Source organism: Nelumbo lutea, chromosome 1 (assembly GCF_056320005.1).
Source record: "Nelumbo lutea isolate HS-2025 chromosome 1, American lotus-T2T, whole genome shotgun sequence".
NCBI classification, from domain to species: domain Eukaryota; kingdom Viridiplantae; phylum Streptophyta; class Magnoliopsida; order Proteales; family Nelumbonaceae; genus Nelumbo; species Nelumbo lutea.
In genome coordinates, this window is record NC_142684.1 from 172,410,759 (window position 1) to 172,431,398 (window position 20,640).

Genomic DNA, 20,640 nt, shown 5'->3' on the forward strand with positions numbered 1-20,640 from the left:
CTATTGTCTGCGAGTCTCCAACTATAACGGGAACCATGAGAGGTTCGACCTGCGAAGCCGGCTCCACAATCAATTGGCTACCAACTCTCATGGGAGGAGCCATGTAGGACTCGATTTGTAGTGCAGCCTTGCAGTTAGGGCTGGGAGACTATTTGGGCCAGATCACTAAAGCTTGTCTGGGTTGATTGTTTAGATTCTGCCCCCCCTGTGATAGCATCATCAATACATGCGTTGCTATTAGTGTTGTTGAAGACGTTGTTGCTTGGAGATGCCATCAAAAATAGGATTAGAGAAAGGTGAGAACTTGGCTTTGTGTAGCGTTCCCACAGACGATGCCAATTGATGGTGTGCGATCTGACATTCTCTGCTATTAGACAGCTCGGATGCCGGACTGAGTAGGTTGCCTAGTCGAATTGCAAGAAGAGAGAGATAAGAGTGTCTGGGATGCTTTCCTAGTGTGGGCACTCCGATGCTTAAGTTAGCGACAAGTGTATTGAGAGCTAGAAAGCGAGAGAGCTAGAGCACTATGAGAGCTAAATCGCGCATACCTTCTAAGGTTGAAAGTGAGACATTTCCATAGGCATTGTTTGGCGTGGACTTCATGCATTGTGTCTAAGATCTCCTAGATGACGTGGTTGACTGGTCCAAAGTCCTCAGAGATAGTTTCACATGCAAACTAGGTTTTTATGCCTTCCTTTGGAACATTCGATATGGGAATTTCCTTCCAAAGGACCTAGGAATGATGGGACACCCGTGAAGGAGGTTGGCGAGCACGTCTCGCAAGTCACCACCTGGACATTAGTCAAGTCAGAAAGTCCTCGAAAGAGATTGCTCCTCATGTTGAGGTCCCTTGGACCAATATTGACAAGGTACCATAGGCTGACAAGTCCTCGAAGGAGGTCACTCTTCATGCCAAGGTCCCTTGGATCGGTAACAACGAGGTACCATAGGTACCACAGGTTGGCCCTGGACGAGGTGCTACTAACAGCCTTGTTGAGGTGTCCGAGCTGTGTATGAGGTGCCCTAGACTGATTCCAGGTGCATCTCCTTGACTTGGCGAGATACACAACTATCCATGTGGTGCTGATTTGTCAAGCGGCGAAGACAGATGATATGTGTCGCTATGTCAGCAAAGGGCCAAATCACCTCTCATCAGTTTATATAATTTTGTTATAATATTTAAGGAAAACTCCTAATCAGTACCTTGTACTTTGGCTCAAGTGACAACTTAGTCCTGAACTTTAAAATGCGACAACTTAGTACCCAAACTTTCAAAACGTGGCAATCCAATACCTACCGTTAACAAGTCCGTTAATCAACCGTTAAGCAGCATTTGAAAAGTCAACAATACCCTAAGAATGCCATCTAATTCTCTTTATCAACCATCCAAACATTGACAATAAAATGAATAGTCCCAAATTCTAGACATTTGAAAAGTCAACGTTTGGATGGTTAATAAAGAGAATTATATGACATTCGAAGGGCATTTTTGACTTTTCAAATGTCACTTAACGATTGATTTAACGGAAAGCACTGGATTGTTGTATTTTGAAAGTTTGGGTATTGGATTGTCACATTTTGAAAATTTGGGTACTAGATTGTTGCATTTTAAAGTTCGGGGACCAAATTGTCACTCAAGCCAAACTATAGGGTACTAATCGGGAATTTTCCTTATTAAACTAATTATTAAATACTTTAATTCAAATCTTAATTATATAGATGATGAAAAATTATGGGAGAAAATAAATGTTAATTGCATAGATATAAATTGAGAAATTAAGGGAGAGGATAAATAAGAATTAGAGATAATTTAGGAGAAGATAATGGATGTGATTTTTTAAAGATAAGATATACTTCCTTGTTTTACTAAAATTCAACTCAAATCAAACCAGTTTCTGCCTTTCTATATATACTTGCCCCGTGCGTTCGGTTCTCATTGTCGAACGTTGTTGGATAATCTCTATTCACATGATGGCTAGGGTCTCTCTGTGTTTTGTCATTGTTGCAGCATTGGCTTTACTCAGTCTTTCTTTCGCAGAGAAGCCCGAGGTTGGGTTTTATGATCTTAAACATGGAGAAATTTCTCTCAAGGTCACAAATTATGGTGCAACTATTCTCTCTGTTATTCTCCCTGACAAATATGGTTTGTTCCTCTCTCTGTCTCTCTTGCTTCATTGTCTTCTGTCCTCTAAAATCTAAATCACTTTGTTGGATTAAATTCTTTTGCAGGGGAATTGGCCGATGTTGCTCTTGGTTTTCAAAAAATTGGGGACTACACGGTGAGACTTGAGACTTGAATCCTTCCTTCTTAACCTCTCGCAATTTATGGAACCTGTACTTCCTTCATTAGGCCTACACGTTATTGACCACCAAAACTTCTGATCATGACTCCATTAATTTGCTCCAGAATGATACAATTTATTTTGGTGGCCTGGTTGGGAGAGTAGCTAACAGGATTGCAGGTGCTCAATTTACTCTTAATGGCCACAAATACAAAGTGGTTGCTAATGAAGGAAATAACACGCTTCATGGTATTTCATTTAATCCTTATATTCTGCTTCATTCTTTTAGTATTTGTAGAAAAGAAGGGTCTAACTTTCAACTTTGTTTGGTCGAATCGATCTTCTTGTGTGAATATTAGGTGGACACAGAGGATTCAGTGACGTATTTTGGACAGTGAGGAAGTATAAGCCACACGGTTCGTCTCCTTACATCACACTGTCATATCGCAGCTTTGATGGCGAACAAGGTTAGTTTACTACTTGTTTACTGGTTTTAAGTTGCAATGGCGATGCCGCCTCACATTTTTTCTTGGGTATCAAACAGGATTTCCAGGTGATCTGGATGTTTCCGTCACCTATAAAATCGTCGGATGGAACAAGTTGGTCGTGTTCATGAAAGCCAGGGCCTTAAACAAGGCCACACCGGTGAACCTCGCCCAGCACACCTACTGGAACCTTGCCGGCCACAACAGCGGCGATGTCCTAGGGCAGCACGTCCAAATCTTTGGATCCCACATCACCCCGGTTGACAAAGAGCTCATTCCGACCGGAAAAATTACTCCGGTGAAGGGCACACCTTATGATTTCAGAGAAAAACATACGGTCGGGTGCAGGATCGACCAGCTACCCAATGGATATGACATTAACTACGTGCTCGACGGGAAGCCACACCACTTTTTGAAGAAGGCAGCGATGGTCCACGACCCCAAATCTGGCCGAATGCTGGAGCTGTGGACCAATGCACCCGGTTTGCAGTTCTACACGGGTAACATGTTAAAGGACGTGAAGGGCAAAGATGGAGCCATCTACAAGATTCATTCTGGCATCTGTTTGGAGACACAGGGCTTCCCTGATTCTGTGAATCATCCAAACTTTCCTTCACAGATTGTCACTCCAGGGAAACTCTACAAGCATTACATGCTGTTCAAGTTTACAACTATGTAGAAGGGTAATTTAGTTATGAGGATTAGTTTTTGATACTTTTGAGGAGCGGTTTAGTTCTTTTTTCTTCTGTAATCTCATCGAATATTTAGATCTAGGAGGGTTCAGGGGCTCTTAGTTATCATTAGAACATATTTTAGACATCTTTTGTAGTGATTTTTTTTTTAAAGTTCAACTTTTCTTCAGTAATGTCTGGATTTTGACACAAACAAACCACTTTCCGAAGAAGGATTAAAAGGAAAAGGACTCAGCATTCATGATATATCTCCTTATCATACTTAGAGGCTCTATATGCTAGTATGTGAGCTAACACTATTAGCTTCTCTATATGCTAATAGGGAGGTTCCCTTAGAAAACCTTGTCCTCACATCAACTAGTCTAATCTCCAAAGAAGAAACAATCTCCACTGAATTCACATTTTTTTTTGAGAGAAAAGGTAAAGTAATTGATTCACTCCACTGAATTCACATCACTCCTTACAAAACAAGGTAATCCTCTCTACTTCCCTATCCTTCAAACTCAAATATCAGCAGCCCACCAAGCAATTTGCCTTTGGTATTCAGGCCACACTGTCTACCAATTACACCACAACTACTGATTTAGATCAGACTAATTGTGGCATGGCTACCAATTACATGGCAAACATGGATCACAGTTGTTGATTCCACACTTCATGCATTATGAAATCTCAGGAATGGTCCATGCCCACGATGCTTAGAATTGCTCTAAAACAAACCAAGCGAAAGAAGATGCCTGCCCCCCTCCCTCCGGGTGCAGTCATGGTCCCCCACACCTACAGAAATGAAAACAACGTTCTCTGCTCTTACTTTTAGTTGTCAATCGTTTAATCATTCACATTATCAATGGATCTTCATCTAACAAGAACCAGCTCAGTCTCATCTCATTTTTCTCCTGCAAACTCATAAGCTCTTTAACTACTGAAAGACATGTCTGAACATGCTCTTCTTGGGGACACCTGGATTCGAGAAGCCCAAGAGACTTCCAGGTTGATAGAAAATATAGAGACCAGAGTCAAGGACAACGGCTGCGGACAGAGGCTCAGAGACAGTGCTCAAAGGAAGCTTTTAGAGCTGGGGCCCAAGCTTGACTGTTTGGCATCCTTCCTTCTTTCCTCTCATGGTTGCTGAAATGGCGATCTCAATTTATTTACTCTCATGGTTTCTGAAATGGTGATCTCGATTTATTTCTTCTCGTGGTTGCTGAAATGGTGATCTCAAGCATATGATTGTTTTCTTGTCATTGTTGTTCTGTAAGAAAGTTAATTCTTTTTTTTTTATCAATATAAGAAAGTTAATTCTCTCTTGATTTTTTTTTTTCTTTTCCTTGCCTTGTTCTAGTCTTGTGTTAGTTGATCAGGACTTCCAATGTCCCATTAGATTGAGCTTGGACTTTCCTGGTCATCTGACTCCATCCTTTAAATGTTTGGTTTCCTTTCTAGTTCGTTCTTGATCTTTGTTACAAACCCAAACTGGCTTTATTGAACAATTCATGAAATGCTAGAATAAAATATTTACAAAAATGTTGAGCTCAAGTCAACAGGTGAATGGGATAGAAGAAATGGATAAATTAGAAAGAGTAGCTTGAAATGCTTTCATAAACGCATATACAGGTTACAGACCAGACAGCATTTTTTTTACACCCCAATTTGATAGAAAATGATATTGTACATGCTAATTTGAAGTTCATTTGCACCAATAAGTTCTACGGAGAAGTACAAAAATACACGATGCAGAATTCTGAATTCCAGCCCCCCCCCCTACTACTAGCCCTCTGCCCCCCTATAAACCACATCCTGCCCGTGAATTTGGCATCAATTAACGGTCAGGATGCATTACCCCTGTACTTTGGGGCTAGAGATTTCTGATCTGGGCTGATTGGTACTTCTCCCTAAGTTCTATGCTTGTGTAACTTGACAAAATGAAAAATAAGCTAGGTGCATATTAGTTTTACACTGATTCTCGTTTTGGTCTTGTGGCAACCAACAGGAGTGATCAGGATTTGGATCTTTGTTGGAACATGCTATCAGAAATTCAACTACACACAAGAGCAATTGCTTTTAGTCTCTACACATTGCAATTCACGAACCAGTATTACTTGTAAGGATCATTCTTGTGCTACTGCCTTCATTGATGAACCATAACCAACAAGGTCATAACTATGAATTAGCAAAAACCATATATGCAGATTATGAGTGTTAAAATATTTTATGGTTAAGTTTCTTGTACATGGTTTACTATTTGGCATTATATACTTAATTGGATTGTTCACTAGCTGATAACAAACTTCAAGTTTTAGTGAATTGACATATCCTTCAAATTTTAGTGAACATCCATTTTAATCATTTTAGTGAATTAATATTATTATTGGTTGAATACTTAAATTTTTTAAGTTTGTATTTTTGTATCTGAGATCTTTGTCCAGCCATATTCTTGTTGTGTCCAGGTAATAGAGTGAACAATAAAAGGGTAAGTAATTAACTCCACATCACCTCAAAATTTTCTATATAACAGTAAATTGGCAAGGCATCCAACTCAACCAAATATACATGATAATATCCTATTCCTACTATTGTTAAAACTCCACTATCCTTAACCCCAAATTCAACTCAAATAAATGCATGAACTGAGTTTAAATAATGCTTCATGTAAACCTCAAGTAACAAAGTAATAACTCATTTAGGTTGACAAGATACACTTTCTTGTATATATCATAAGCAATATGCAACAATTATTCACATCTAAATTAATTCTTTTAAATTCTACTGCTGCATCAAAACTGAATCACATGGTTAGTATCAACAATTTGTGGACTATTGCCAAAATACCATGTCTCCGAAATACCTGTGATGGCTCTGCTGTTCAGTACTAGTAGGAATAACTGGAATTTAATTATAGTAGGATTTGGATAAGAAAACCTTTTAGAGCAAATAGAATTCTGAAAGCATTATAAAGCAGGGGAGAATTGCACGAAGGTTATTGTCAATTTAGTTAAATTCAAGGTTCCCAACAAAATCACCTAAATCATTCTTTAGTATAAAATCTTTCCATGTAAATGGTGATTCCTGATAATGGACTTCATGGTTTTGAGCATTTAACCAAGACAACATCAATTCTAATCATGGAGTCCATTCAAATTTTGACATAGGATGCAAACTAGGCATGCTTATTTCAAGATAAGTGTTGGCCTATTGTACCCTAGGAACAGAGAGGAGGTTTAGAGTCATCACTTGGAGATTCATTATGATGAGTTCGCAAAATTATTAATATGGAAAGATCTCAGAAAAGGATAAACTCTACAATTCTCTCCAAATCCTCTCTCTTTCTGTGTGAGTCTCCTTCACATTAGTTCTCTCATATCAATAAAAAATAGATCTCTTATTAGTGAATAGAAAAATCCAAAGATGACTAGAGTGAATAGAAAACTATTGTTTATCTAATATGACAATTAAGGCTGCATTTGCTATTAAAAACTCGATGTTCATAGGGGCATTTTAATTGTAAAACGAAGATAAGTCCTTATTTTAAGGAATGCCAAATGCAGCCTAAGAAATTAAAAAGAAAAAGAAAAAAAGAAAAGAAAAAAGAGATGGCATTCGGTACCTGTCCTGCTGATAACTCTCCTGTATGTGAATGGATAAATATTTATATTATATGAAATTCATTTTATTTCTATTCTGTAATTTTACCTTATACTCTCAAAAAAAAATTATCTGATTATCATTATTTTTTTTGAGAGGATTGTCTTTCTATTAATTAATTGATCGATTTCTGTACATGCATCACTACTTTGTATGCAGTTCTGGAAGCTTGTCTGCTACCAATACTAAAGAAACCACCAAAACTATTAGCTGTTATGGCCAAGGTAGGACTCTGACATCCACAGTTCTAAAATACATTTGGGAAATGGCAATTTTCTTTGTTAGTTGATGATGATTTTACATATATGTAAGGAAAAACTACAAAATGCTGCTAGTTTTCCTAGGAACTGCTAGGATGTAGCTGTCTTCTCAAATTTGTGAACACTCAAAACTTCAAACGAAAGTAACTTCTCACCAAGTTATTAACTGAGAATTAAAGTTAATAAAAAGTAGTCCTTATTTTATGAATTATACTATTGTATAGCCACAAGAAAAAGATGTAGAACTTTATTTTGTTACTTAGGGGGTGTTCTTTTTTCGGATTTTGAAAGGGGGAAAGTTGGTCAATGGGATTTTGGTTCCCATTGACCAAGAATCCCATGTTCTTTTTTCAGATTTATGTGGGGACCAGGGAAAGTTTATCTTCCTGGGTATCACTTACCCAAGTATGTGATACCCATCTCCCAGGTGGGTAAATAACTTTCCCACCTAGGGGGAAAGTTGCCTACACTTGAACTGGACAAAAATGACCTTTTTAATAATGGATTTTTATGGCTAAAATGGCCATTGCCTTATTTACATGAGAAATAAAAGAACTTGGGTAAATGCACTTACCCGGGTAAGTGTTTCCCAGGAAAAACTTACCCAGATAACTGCATTTACCCGGGTAAGTAACTTACCGAAAAGTGAACGGGGCCTTAATAATAGTTTTTAGAAAACAAGGCATTCATTGTATATATTAGCTATTCATTTATGTCAAAGAACCAAGTAAATAAGAGAACATTATTTGAAGTATCCATCAAGAATTCATCATGTCAGAATCTGACGCTTGTATAATATAGACACTTCATCCACTTAGGAGAGTTCAAGAAACACCACGTATGATAGGTTTAATTTTTGCTACTTTGTGTTCAAGAATGATGATTTTGGATCAATCTTTGTTGTTCCATATAAAAACTTTAGCCTCACTTGAGTTTTTTTTTTTTCTATAAATAACACATTAGGTTTTCTGATTGTGGAGAAAGAATGATGTACAATTAAGAAATGTGCCCAGCACCCCTTTATACAACTTAGAACTTTAGCCTGACTTAAGTTTAAAATGTACAACAAAGTAGGTATTATTTGCGCATAGAAAAGTAATAAAAGGAGATGAAGGGGAAGAAAGAAACAAGAAAAGAAAAATTGCAATTAGGTAGCGATGGTTCTGGTGTTTCTTTTGCTATTATGTTCTGCTCCGTGGCTAACATGTTGGAAGTAACTCAATTTGGTCATTTTCTGAGGGAAAAGGCATCTTTTCAGCGATTTCCCCATGTGGAAATATCTAATTTTGGTGCAGGTGATACAAAGGACACATTCTCTAAACAAGACCATGATCAGCTGGCTCCTATTGTTGCAAGTTAATCTCAAACATAGTAAATATTCTTTTTCAAGTTTATTTTAATGGCTTCTAACAGTTTCCACGAATTCCATATGCTCATTTTTCACTTAACAGGAGACGGATGAACAAACAAGAAGTCAATTGCAGGTAAGTAGGTTAAATTCAAATTTGCTTTTTCTTTCTTTGTCCAAGGGGTTTATTTGTTAATATATCATTACTTGTGAGCAGAGAATCAATTCGCATGCCTGGAAAAGATGGATTTGGGATGCATGCCGGACAATTATTTATGATCTTCACAGCTGCTACCATTCTTCTCATCCTGGTTGTTGTCTGTTCAGTTATTTAACCTGTTATAGATCAAACATTAATGTTACTATTATATATATATATATATATATATATATATATATATATATATATATTTTTTTTTTTTTTTTTTGTGGATTTTTATACATTTGAGTAGGATTTGCATTATTCTGGTAGGGAACAAAATATAAATGAAAAGAGGAGACTGTCAAATTTAGTCATTTCCTATTCTTTGCAATTCTGGATACATGAAACCCTACTGTGAGGAACTGGGTACTATCCTTTATCATTCTCAATGGAAACTACATATTGTGAAAGTATTTTTCTGGAAATGGTCGATTATCTTGAAACCATTTCAGTGCACTAGTTACACTTATGGTATATCATTGACTGTTGAAATATTTGCCTTAGAGCTTCCATAAATTGTATTCTATAAATGACTAATGCCTATTAGTTTGAAAGGCTATTTTGTTTGGATTAACTGTCCAAGTTAAGATTCATTATAAGATCATATTGGTGGTTAGACCTATTTATTGACCATATAAGAAGAATCGACTTTTATCTGGTTAATTTGTATTTTTGGATTGCAAGTCCAGGAGTAAATATAAAGTGGACGGTTTGGAGGAACCAAATACAATGAAAAATCCAATTTTCTATGCGGTACAGAACCAGTTTCTTGCATCTTAAGCTTGAGAACTGGATGAGTGTCTTACAGTTAATAATTGTCTCTTGCCAAGTTTCACTTTAACAAACCACTAATAGCAGTATAAATCACATGATAATGATATTCTTCATTCAGAGGGGAAACTGCAAATTGAATCTGCTATCTTTTGAGGTTCTGAAAAGCAATATCCAACCAGCCACTACAATTAAATCTTAAGCAAGAAGCTATTTTCCATTTATAAGGCTATAATCATCAAATAAGTTAGACTGGAATATGCTTATGAGACTATATTTCAGTCCCCTTGCACTGATGGCTTGGTAAGAAACACATCTCGTTATATGGAACCCAAGCTGCAATAGCCTTCACATATGGAAGCAGAATTAGCACGGCACATACACTTATACAGATTTGAGAGTCATCAAACCCCATCTGAATGAGATCAAAGTCTTTCCAGGAAACTTTTCTGGCTTGTTTACTTGACAAACAGGAGGGGACCAAAACAGTAAAGAAAGAACTTAGGAGTGGGTGGGTTTCAAATGATAGAATGCTAAAGCTACATTGCCTTGAGACATACAGGAATGTTTGTGAAGAACACTAGAGTTGGGAAATGTCAAAGTGATTCAGGTTGGATTAGCCACTTCTACAAGAGAAAAAGGTGTGACAAAGATCGAGTACCAAAGGAAAAAAAAATGTTTTATGCATGATTATTCTGCAAAGTAATGAAAGCAATGATGTAGACTTCACCCCTCTCCAAGCAAACCAACAGTACTCTCTTGAATTCTCTCTATTTCCTTCCATAGCTCCATCTATGTATCGGCGCCCACTTCTCCACATGTGGTGGCTGCAATCCTTCATCTCCCCGTTGAAGAAGCTATGGATTCGTCTACACTCAGCTCACAAAAAGAGTATCCTTGTTCACACCCGTCCACTCTTTTTTTTTTTTTCTATATATGCTCATCATTGCATTGTGGTTTTACTGTTATATCTTTTTATGTTCAGTTTGTGAATTCTGTAGTGGCATGAAGCACATCAGTCTAATGAATCAGTATTACCTTCTCTTCTTCCTCCATTCATGGTTTTGATCAAGGGCTTCATATCCAATGAGGGGTAACACCGAAAAGTTCAGGGTGTGAGACCTGAATCCTGAGAACCATATGTAGTACAGAGTGCTAAATCAATGCGAGGCAGACAACTTTGTCCTTGGAAGTAAACCATGTGACCCGAGTCTTCACTATTACTTCATTGGATTAGCATTTCCAGGAAAAAGTAAACCATTTTTCCTGCTGCTCTTATTTCATCATTTGCTTGGAAGCAGTCTACAGGTCTGTAAGGCTGCCTACATCTCTGTCCCGTGCACTTGGCTGCCCTTTTTTGTTCACTAATAGGCTACCAGCAATGAAATGATTCCATGTTTTCTTTTAACATTTTCCTTTCTCTTTTTTTTTTGGAAAGCTAGGCATTTCAATCAAGAAGTACAAGAAATTGAACTTATTTCCACTTTTCTACGAACAACCCAGAAGTGGTTCCGTTTTTGGGGGGTCAAATGCCTATGGACATGGCATCCAAATATCCTGTATTTCCTATTAATAAATGAATTTTGCTTGTGTCTCTGTCTGTATTATCCATCTCTACTATCCAAATATCCTTCCAAAAAGGCAAAAACTAAAGGGTGTATTTTGTACAGTCGTCAAAAAATATATGGTGTGTTCTAAGTTATCGGAGGCTCTGAATCCTCTACCAGTGAAGAGAGAATGTTCTACTGGTCCAATGTGGCGTAGTGTGTTAATCTAGTATCATGTCTGGTTATTTCTTTACCCAGTGACTACTCAATGAGTTGGAATTAGTGGTTACTGGTTATTTCAAGCCAACCCTTATCTATGGTTTGCCTTGGCTGGAAAAATGTTGGAATTGACCCTTCAACGGATTTTCCAGTGGAAAAATATATTGCTTAGTTTCCTTTTTCTTATTTATAATAGAAGACTAAGATTGGAGCTTTTTTTTCCTCCTCTAGTTGAAATTTTATTCTTCAACAAACACGAGACTATCCAATTTAGAGAAAATGTTACCCCGAATTGTTTGTCCTCTATCTCATCAAAATCAATTTCATCCTCAACGACTAGGGAGCCATGTACAAGCTCATCTAGCCTGATCCGACACTAAAGCTCGCGTATTGTTCATTGAGGGTGGACCTGTCAGTGATACTCAAAAATCCGAGATAGTGGATCATATTCGGAATTTACTCCATCCAAATCTGATTATATTATAATATATAAAATTTATATAATTATATTTAAAATTATAAAAAATATATATATATTATATTATATTATATGTAATAAATTTAATATGTTATATTTACATTAATTTATTACATATAAAAGTTGAAAAGTAGTTTCTATTTTAAAAGATAAAGTGGAATTGGATTAAATCAGAATCCGATCTGAGTCAGCTCAGATTCTAATTTGAATCCATAGTCTTCAAATTCGATTGGATTTTGGATCGGATTCGGATGTACACTTTGGATCCAATTCGAATCTTTCTAAATCCATCCGATTATAGCCCTAATATTTGAGGGTTATCAAGATTTTAAGACTTAGATCAAGTCAAATAGCTTGAAGAAGGCCATGAGAATTCACCTTAAAAAAAAAGGCCATGAGAATTCACCAACGATGTAAAACTTCTCCACAACTTGACTGTCAATGAGAATTCAGCTTACAAAAATCTGATAAAGGCACCCCACCACCATCCATCCACACACATGCACCAAAAAACTGAAATAGGCCATAAAGAACTAAAGAAGCACCAGATCGAAGAATTAGAACCCTAGAGTCGAATCATCGACCAGACTTGTTCTGAACAATGAAAGATTAGATATTTGGACGATATGTATGAAATCCGACTATAAATTTTCTCAGAGACAAAACAACTGTAAGCCCTGACATATAATTCAAAACACACAACTGGAAAAAACCCCTCGAAAGGCTTTGAAAGGAGAATTGTTGGGTCCCTCCAGAAAATGGAGAATACCCGCCAAAAATAGGCGTATGCCGTTTTAAACGGCGAGCACACGGTATTCTTTAGTAAAAGGCGAAAGAATAGTTCGCTATGTGCTCACCGCGCGGCTGCGTGTCTTGGAATCCATTTTGAAAGAAATTTTATAGACGCATTCTTTGTTGAAAATTTTGCTACTGTCCGATGTGGGACTCCAGCCAACTTCAGATGATAATCAGATCATTGATGAATAAGAAGACTAAAGAGTTCGTATCAACAAAATTCGCTTCCTACTACTGTTAAATTGAAATGAGAACACACTTCGAACCCTCAAGTGTTTTCCAAATAATCCATCATATTCAGAATTCAGATCATGGCCTACGCTTGAGAAATTAACCAAAGTGGAGAGTATAAAACCATCCAAGGCTTTATGAACTTTGAGGGTTTTTGGCATCAAAGGTGTCCATTCGCTGTTAGCTTAATCCTCAAAAACTAGCGAATTCAAATCAGTTCAGGCAATATCTGAATTCGAATTCGATATCCGATGAATATTAAAAATTAATATCCAAATTTGAATTCAATTAAATATTTGAATATTCGATTTAATTAATTAATTATTTTAGATAATTAATAAATATATAAAATAAATATTTTATTGATATAAAGTATATAAGTATAAAAATTATTTATATAACTTAATTATATATATATATATAAATTATATAAAATAATTTATATATTATATATAAGAATTAAATAATAGGTCAAATTTGGATATTTATCGAATTGAATTAGGTCATATCCGAATTTGAATATGATTAACTATTCAATATGAATAGGATATTCGAATTTGACCAATTAGATATTCGAATTATTTGAATTTGATTTGATTATATTGAATATCGAATTCGAAATCGGATTTTCGAATAGTGTTGGCACCCTATCGTTCGTACTTCTATTAATGTTTCATCTGTTCGTCTCCATGCATTCACATAAAACATGCTAACTTGATCTACAAGCTTACTTCTTAGATGAACTCTACCAGGGGAAAGCAATGAAAGAGATGAACCTTAGGCGATCAATTATCAAATGGTTTGAAGAAGAAAATCAAGAAACAGTAGATCCATTAATACCATGATTTCTTATCTTTATTTATCAAGAGCCATGTGACACCTATGAGCACAACGCACACACTGTCGAAAGCCACAATAGTTCTCCAGCAATGTAAAATTTCCTCTCCTCAAAAGAACATTACTACCATTGACTAATATATATACGGTAGTCGAGATTTTCTTCCAGAACTTCTGAAGAAAACACCCCAACTTTCAGTATATATCCAAGATGCTTGTAGAAAAGCCTGAGAGAAACTAAACAGTGAAGATAAATTTCTTAAATTAGATTTGGTTGGGTGGAGAAAACCCTCTAAAAATAGGCATATGCCACTGTCAGCGGCGAGAACACAGTATTCTTTAGTAAAAGGCGAAAGAATAGTTCGCTCTATACTCACCGCACGGCTGCATGCCTTCATACAACTTTGATTGGAATTTTATAGTTGCTTTTTTATTGGAAAGTTTGCTACTCTTCCAATCTGGGACTCTATCCAACAGCTCAATACACAATAATGAATTGCAAATCCATATCAACAAGGTTCACTTCCAAGTTCATATTGCAACTCCAAAGTCCAAACCCTCGATGGAGATCTGAGAGAAATCCATCACTCCGTAAACATTGGCTTCCTCTCCTGATTCCCAAGTGAAATAGCGGGAATCAATACCAAAACGGATCCACCAGCCGTTCACCACATTAGATAATCAGTTTTTCACAAAAATACATGACAACAATTCATTTTTTTAAGGGAACTAGTGGAGTGTCGCTTGCAACGCACGGGCTATTTAATATTGATAGTGATGTTTGACTATGCTTTTATATCTCAGGCATAGATGAAATTTCGCATACCGTTCAAGTCCTAAAACAATTAATGATGCATGATCTCATGCTACCTATTAGAGAACAGCTCGGACATCGGGCTAGTGAGGTCGCCTAGTCGAGCTACAAGAAAAGGAGGTTAGAGTGTTTTACCCGGTATGGGCACCCCAATGCTTAAGTTAGTGAACTAGAGGTTTTTGAGAGATCTGAAAGCAATATTGCTAGAGTATTGAGAAATTTGAATCACGCGTACCTTGTGAAGCTACAGGCGAGGCCTTTATATAGGCGAGCTCGTCTAGTCCAGAGTTGGTTTCACACCCAAAGATGAGCTTCGCGTAAGCTAATAAGGCTCTAGGTTCGTCCAAACCGGGTAGGGAGAAGATGGACTCCGTTGACATGGTGTCATGATCCCGAGGAGATCAGAGACAATTGGCTTGCTTCTAGATGGAGGTTGTGTGGCAGCTTGGCAAATTGGTGCATATAGTTGAGCTATTTGAGCCTCGGTCTAGCTGGGTGACCCGAGGTGTGCGACGTAGCTGGGATTGCTGAGGTCATCGAGGTCGCTGAGGTGTCACCTCATTGTTTTGTCACTCCACATGTCGTCACATCATTTGATAGGCCAAATTATCCCACATCAATTGCCCCCCACTCTTGAGCCTGACATGGTCAGCTCAGGGCAAGAATATCATCGAACCAAGGAGATTTGGTTCGGACTTTGGTTCAGTCATGGCTTAACCAATGGTTCAAGTCTAGTTGACTCAACTAGTTTGACCTTGGCGGTGAGGTCACTTCTTGGGTACGTGCAGACATCACACGAGCATTAAGCTCTATGGACGTCAAAAATGTGCTCAACTATTTTTGCTTGGAAATACGAACAGTCACACCCCTAGGTATCGTTGGATCTATTCGATCTACACCGTTTGTTGCTCAGCTTAAACGGTTATAAATAGGACCCTCGGGGACCCATTTCTTTCATCCTAACTGAGTTTTGGTGCATATTGAGGTTGCGGAGCTCGGTGTTGTTGGAGTTTTCGATCAGGTCGGCGAGGTCGATCACTTCGTTCCTTAAGTGAGTCGTCTTCCCTTGCTTTTTCCATTATGTCTAGTAGTGAGTCTGGAGAGGAGAGGGGGCAGCCTGATTGGGCCAAGGAGGGGTCCTCAGTCCAAGACTGACGAGGTTCCCATAAAGGGGCTTCGTTTTCCCATCAGCCATCTAAGGCCAAGGTGTCGAACCACTTCGATCCCACTGAACTTTCTGCCAATGAGATTTACAGACTCGTGGCTCAATATAGGATCCCCAACCAATTTTGCTACTCCCTTCATCTTGGGTTGTTCCCATGGGAGCATAAGGAGAACGAAGTTGTCATCTTTGAGGAGGCTTTGAAGCCAGGTCTCTAGTTTCCTCTCCATTTGTTTGTCCCTGAAGTCCTAAACTATACAATATTAGCCTCTATTAGCTACACCCAAACTCAATCCGCACTCTAATCAGTACAATTTCCCTTTATCATCATATCAGCCTTCTTCTAGATGTTAGGACTTTTTTCGAACTCTGCCAAATAAAACACAACCCTACCAGCACCTCGAGTAGAGATAGTTACTATTTGTCTTACCAATGCGGGTACAAGCTTTTACATGACTTCCCTTCCAAAGTGTCGGCCTGGAAGAGGAAGTATTTCTTCCTTAAGCTGCTTGGTAGATGGTCGTTCTCGATGTCATAGAGAGATGGGTGAGAGACTCTAGGGATGAGACCTTGAGCAAGCAATTTCAGGCCAGAGTGTGGAACCTTGTGGAACGGCAATTGATGCTAAGTGAGTTCTTGGCCATGGAGAAGCTGATCCTATCCAGGCAGGGTCCTCCAGGTAGGTTATCGTCTCAGTATTGGGCATTCTCTTTCTTTACTTTATTTTAGTTCGACTAACTCTTAGGCTTCTCGTATAGGAGACATTTCAAGCATACCAATTGCCGGACTGCTTCAAAACATGAGGAGGAAGAAGAAGAGAAAGGTAGCCGACGAGGAAGCACCTTGGGTATCAGCTCCCGAACCTACAACATCGAGTGTTGCCGAGGCGGTCCCGATGGTTGACCTGGTCAGAGAAGATCAGCCGGAGAGGACCTTACTAGAGACCAAGGTAGCCCAGACATCCGAGGCATGCCATCATCTACCACCCGGGACCACGACGACCGATAGTTTGGACATAGAGGACATTCCCGAGGGGAGGCATACCATCATGGATTTTCATACCGTCGTGATTAAGAGTAAGGAGGTCGTCTTCCACAAGGTTGCTGAACTTTGTAAAGCGTGTCCTGGCGAGCTCAGCGGCAAAATCATGCACTGTCTCATGATGGTAAGTTCTCAATCTCCTTGTCATGTTATTCCTTATCTATGTTCTATACTTAGCTTCTGGTCTCTTTTGTAGGCAAACGCCTTGACTCACTCCCTGATCAGGCAATCCGAAAGGCATCTGACGAGGACTGAATCTGCTGAGGTAGCAGTGAGGGAGTACCAGTCTTGTGTTGAACGGGTCATTTTATTCATCGGCAACCTAAATAACAAGCTAGTCGCAAAACGAAATCGGATAGATAAGTTGGAACTTCACGTCAAGAAGCTCAACCAGGAGCTACATGAGAAGGAAGCTCTATTTGTCAAGCGTGAGGCACAACTCCTCAACGAGGTCCAGCCTTCTAGGGTCTGAGCTATTAAGGAGTTCAAGACTTCATCGGACTTCTTGAAGGAAAGGGAGGAATTTGGCACCGACACTTTCCACTACAGTTTCAAGCTGTGTCAAATGCTGGTAGAGTCGGTGTACCCCAAGGTCAACCTTTCCAAGATAAAGTCATCGGCTTTCATGAACGAGATGACAAATCGGGTCGATCTAGAGTCTAACTCTGAGGATGAGGTTGATGAGGGAGCTGTAGCCGATGAGTAAGCTGTTAGGGCCAATGTCAATACCATCGAGATGGTTAGTGGTGGGGTCGAGTAGCCCCATGATGTTCGGAGTATCTTGCCTCTTTTCTTGGACCCCCCTTGTATATATGTAATATGTCCAGCCTCCGAGCTCAGCCTTATTTTTTTTTTATGATGTAACTCTTTGTCACTTTTAATGAAATTTTCTTTTTGTACACCTCACGTCTACCTTCTTCAAAAGATAAACTTCTCTAGTTGTCTCCTCCGACACCGACAACAAGAGGTCGTCTTCTCTAGCAACGATTGAGTTAAAAACAAGGGGTACCAACAGCAAATGCGATTTGTTCCTGCGATTTCTTCCAAAATACATGGGGAAGATCTTTGTACAACAATATTTGGTGTGTGACTCATTGATTTAAACTTTTCCAGGGCACCAAGTGGGTGAACAGTGGTTCCCACTTGTAGAGAAAGGATGTTATAGTTGAGGTCAATTTTGTCATTTCAAAAAATAATCCATACATTGGTAAAAAACACAGGTGGGTAATTATGTCTTTTAGCATTCTAACTGAAGGTGAGTTAACGCCAAGTACTGGATTGTCGCAAATTGAAAGTTTGAGGACTAGATTGTCGCATTTTAAAGTTCATGTCAAGTTTCAAAGTATCAATATCAGCCTGTATCAATGCTTTTTTTTGTGTTTTTTTTTTATTTTTTTCAAATCTGGTTTACAGGGGTCAATTTAAGGCCCGACTACCCTCTGAACCATGGTCTAACCCAAAACACCCCCTGTAGAGGCGTATCGGGAAGGCCACGATACGATATGCATTGGTCAATATGGGCCGATACGTAACGATATTTTGAACCTTGGTTCAAGTACTAGATTGATACTAGGACTATACAGGGTACTTATTGAAAATTTTCCCTTTTTTTAACATCCAAGGGGATTGAGGGGTGGAGACAATGTAGGGTGCACCTGAGGTCCACAGATCCTACAATGAAGCACTTGTAGGTACGCAGGTTCAATCAATCCTATACCGCCATACCCAAAAAGATGCCAAGTGATAATCTCAACTAGCGGGCCATCAACATGATAATTTTTAGGGTAAAAGATTTAAACTTCCCCTCATATTTATACTAAATGCTAAGACCTCCCTTATGTTTTAAAATGGACTAATAGCTCCCCTGTTATCTATATCTATATAAATATATTAAATTAAAATATGTACATAAGAAGGCCGGAGGATGAAGGAAATGGAATCTAATAGTATTTTTTGCTTTTTTTCATAGAAATTATAAAAATGCCACTATTTACCAACTCTTTCTCTCTCTCTTTTGCTTTTTTTTCCTTTCAAATTACAAGAATGTCACTCTCTCCTACCAACTCTCTATTTCTTGCTTTTTTCTTTCAAATTACAAGAATGCCACTCCCTCTCTCTTTCTTACAAATTACAAGAATGTCATCTCTCTCTCCTTATAAATTACAAGAATGTCACTCTCTCTCCAACTGAGGGAGACCTCAACTCAGCATCTCGACTGCTAGGGGACCTACAACCAAAAGTAGTCGAGTTCGAGCTGAGCCGAGCTTGAACTTCTGAGCTCAAGCTCAAGTCTCTAATTCGAATCGAGCTTGAGCTAAACGACGCCTCGACCACTAAGGGAGACCTCAACTCGACACCTTGTCAACTAAGGTAGACCTTAGCTCGACACCTCACCTGCTAAGGAAACCTCAACTCGACACTTCAATAGCTGAGGGAGACCTTGATTTGGCACCTCGACAATTGAGAGCGACCTCAACTGCTTGAGAGACCTGCAATCGAAGGTAGCCAAGCTCAAACTTTTGAGCTTTTGACTCAAGTCGAGCTTGAGCTTGAGCTCAAGTCTCTAATTCGAATCGAACTCGAGCCTAATAGTTTATGAGTGAGCCCCTGCAATGTAGGGCCCCCTCCACTAGTATGGCCTTATTAGAAAAAATATTCCCCTATCCCAGTAATCCATTAAGATCTGATTGTTTGTAACCTCACATGGCTAAATATGTTCCTAAACCCAATGATGCCCCTTTTGCTTTAGGGAACCAAAAGCGTATACTTTCTTCATCCTATTTTTCAAATCAATAGACAATACCTTTTTTTATAATACTCATGATAAGCTATGGGCATCAAAGGTATCAAAAAAAAAAATTGAAAGCTGGATGCTGCAAAAATTTAGAATTAGTTCAACACCAAGAGGATAGAGAATAATGAAGTGTTAACTGATAGTGACCACTACAGGGTGGATGTGAAAAACGTATTATGCTTTCTTTACCCAATTGTAGGCCAACAATGAGTGTTGATTTTAAAAACTTGAAACACCATGGGGAGTTGTTGGGTCCCTGAGCGAATTAGAGGGGATCATGGGCAAGAAGAAAGGATAGAAGAAAGGATATAAAAATGGAAATTGAGACAAATATACTAGTGATAATGATAAGAGTGATCAAACAAAAAAAATGCAATAATATTGACTTAAGGAGAGGAAGCATCACCAGGCAAATTTGAAAATGAATCCGAACATTAAGGCTCCGTTTGGTTTGTGGGAAATTTTGGGTGGGATGGGATGGAAAAGTGTAAAAATTGGACTTTTCAGTGTTTGGTTTTATATATGGGAAAATAATAGGAAAAACACATCACGACCTGGTTCTTCGCTAGAAGAAGAAGAAGAAGAAGAAGGTGAGGGAGGAAGACAGGAAGAATAGGAAGAAAAAGAAGGTGAGGGAAAAGAGAGAAGAGGAAGATGGAGGGAGAGACAAAGAACAGGGAAGGTAGTAGGGTAGCAGATCGCCGCTGCCTGATTCTCTTGCCACCGTCACCTCCTCCGTTCAAACGGGGAAGGCAATGAACAGTGGTTCCTTTCCAGTATCTGGTGAAGAAAACAATGGAGAATAGATTGGGTTGCATTGTTCATCGCCATTCATCTTTGTCGTTGTTCGTCGTCGTTCGCCTTCGTCGTTGGAAGGTAATGAATAGTGGTTTCTCGAGTTTTTCCACCGGGGTCGCACTGTTTTGATGCGTCTCTGATTCCACATTTTTGGAATCTCACATCCCACATTTTTTTCATCCCATCCCTCTATTTCTCTCAAAACAAATAAGAGAAAATGAATATTTTTAGAATATTCCTTT

At 38.5% G+C, this 20,640-nt stretch overlaps 1 protein-coding gene, 1 long non-coding RNA gene and 2 other non-coding genes across 4 annotated transcripts; 2 read left to right on the forward strand and 2 right to left on the reverse strand.

Moving 5' to 3' along the window:
• The first annotated feature begins 1,881 nt into the window (after positions 1-1,881).
• On the forward strand, positions 1,882-3,632 carry LOC148879222 (uncharacterized). Its single transcript, XM_088960697.1, has 5 exons — positions 1,882-2,143; positions 2,230-2,279; positions 2,408-2,531; positions 2,642-2,749; positions 2,827-3,632. The coding sequence occupies exons 1-5, from the start codon at positions 1,969-1,971 to the stop codon at positions 3,444-3,446; spliced, it is 1,077 nt and encodes a 358-aa protein (XP_088816823.1). The 5' UTR covers positions 1,882-1,968; the 3' UTR covers positions 3,447-3,632.
• Positions 3,633-5,372: 1,740 nt separating this feature from the next.
• On the forward strand, positions 5,373-9,054 carry LOC148879223 (uncharacterized). The gene is made up of 3 exons (XR_016105519.1): positions 5,373-5,560; positions 7,261-8,845; positions 8,927-9,054. It is a non-coding gene; the product is annotated as an uncharacterized LOC148879223 (long non-coding RNA).
• Positions 9,055-12,672: 3,618 nt separating this feature from the next.
• LOC148879224 (U5 spliceosomal RNA) lies at positions 12,673-12,792 on the reverse strand. The gene has a single exon (XR_016105990.1). It is a non-coding gene; the product is annotated as a U5 spliceosomal RNA (small nuclear RNA).
• Positions 12,793-14,055: 1,263 nt separating this feature from the next.
• On the reverse strand, positions 14,056-14,175 carry LOC148879225 (U5 spliceosomal RNA). Its single transcript, XR_016106001.1, has one exon. It is a non-coding gene; the product is annotated as a U5 spliceosomal RNA (small nuclear RNA).
• Positions 14,176-20,640: the final 6,465 nt, after the last annotated feature.

Coding starts and splice junctions, on each gene's coding strand:
- LOC148879222 (XM_088960697.1), top strand. CDS start 1,969: ATGATGGCTAGGGTCTCTCTGTGTTTTGTCATTGTTGCAGCATTGGCT. Junction 2,280..2,407: donor AAAAAATTGGGGACTACACG/GTGAGACTTGAG, acceptor AATTTGCTCCAG/AATGATACAATTTATTTTGG. Junction 2,532..2,641: donor AGGAAATAACACGCTTCATG/GTATTTCATTTA, acceptor TGTGAATATTAG/GTGGACACAGAGGATTCAGT.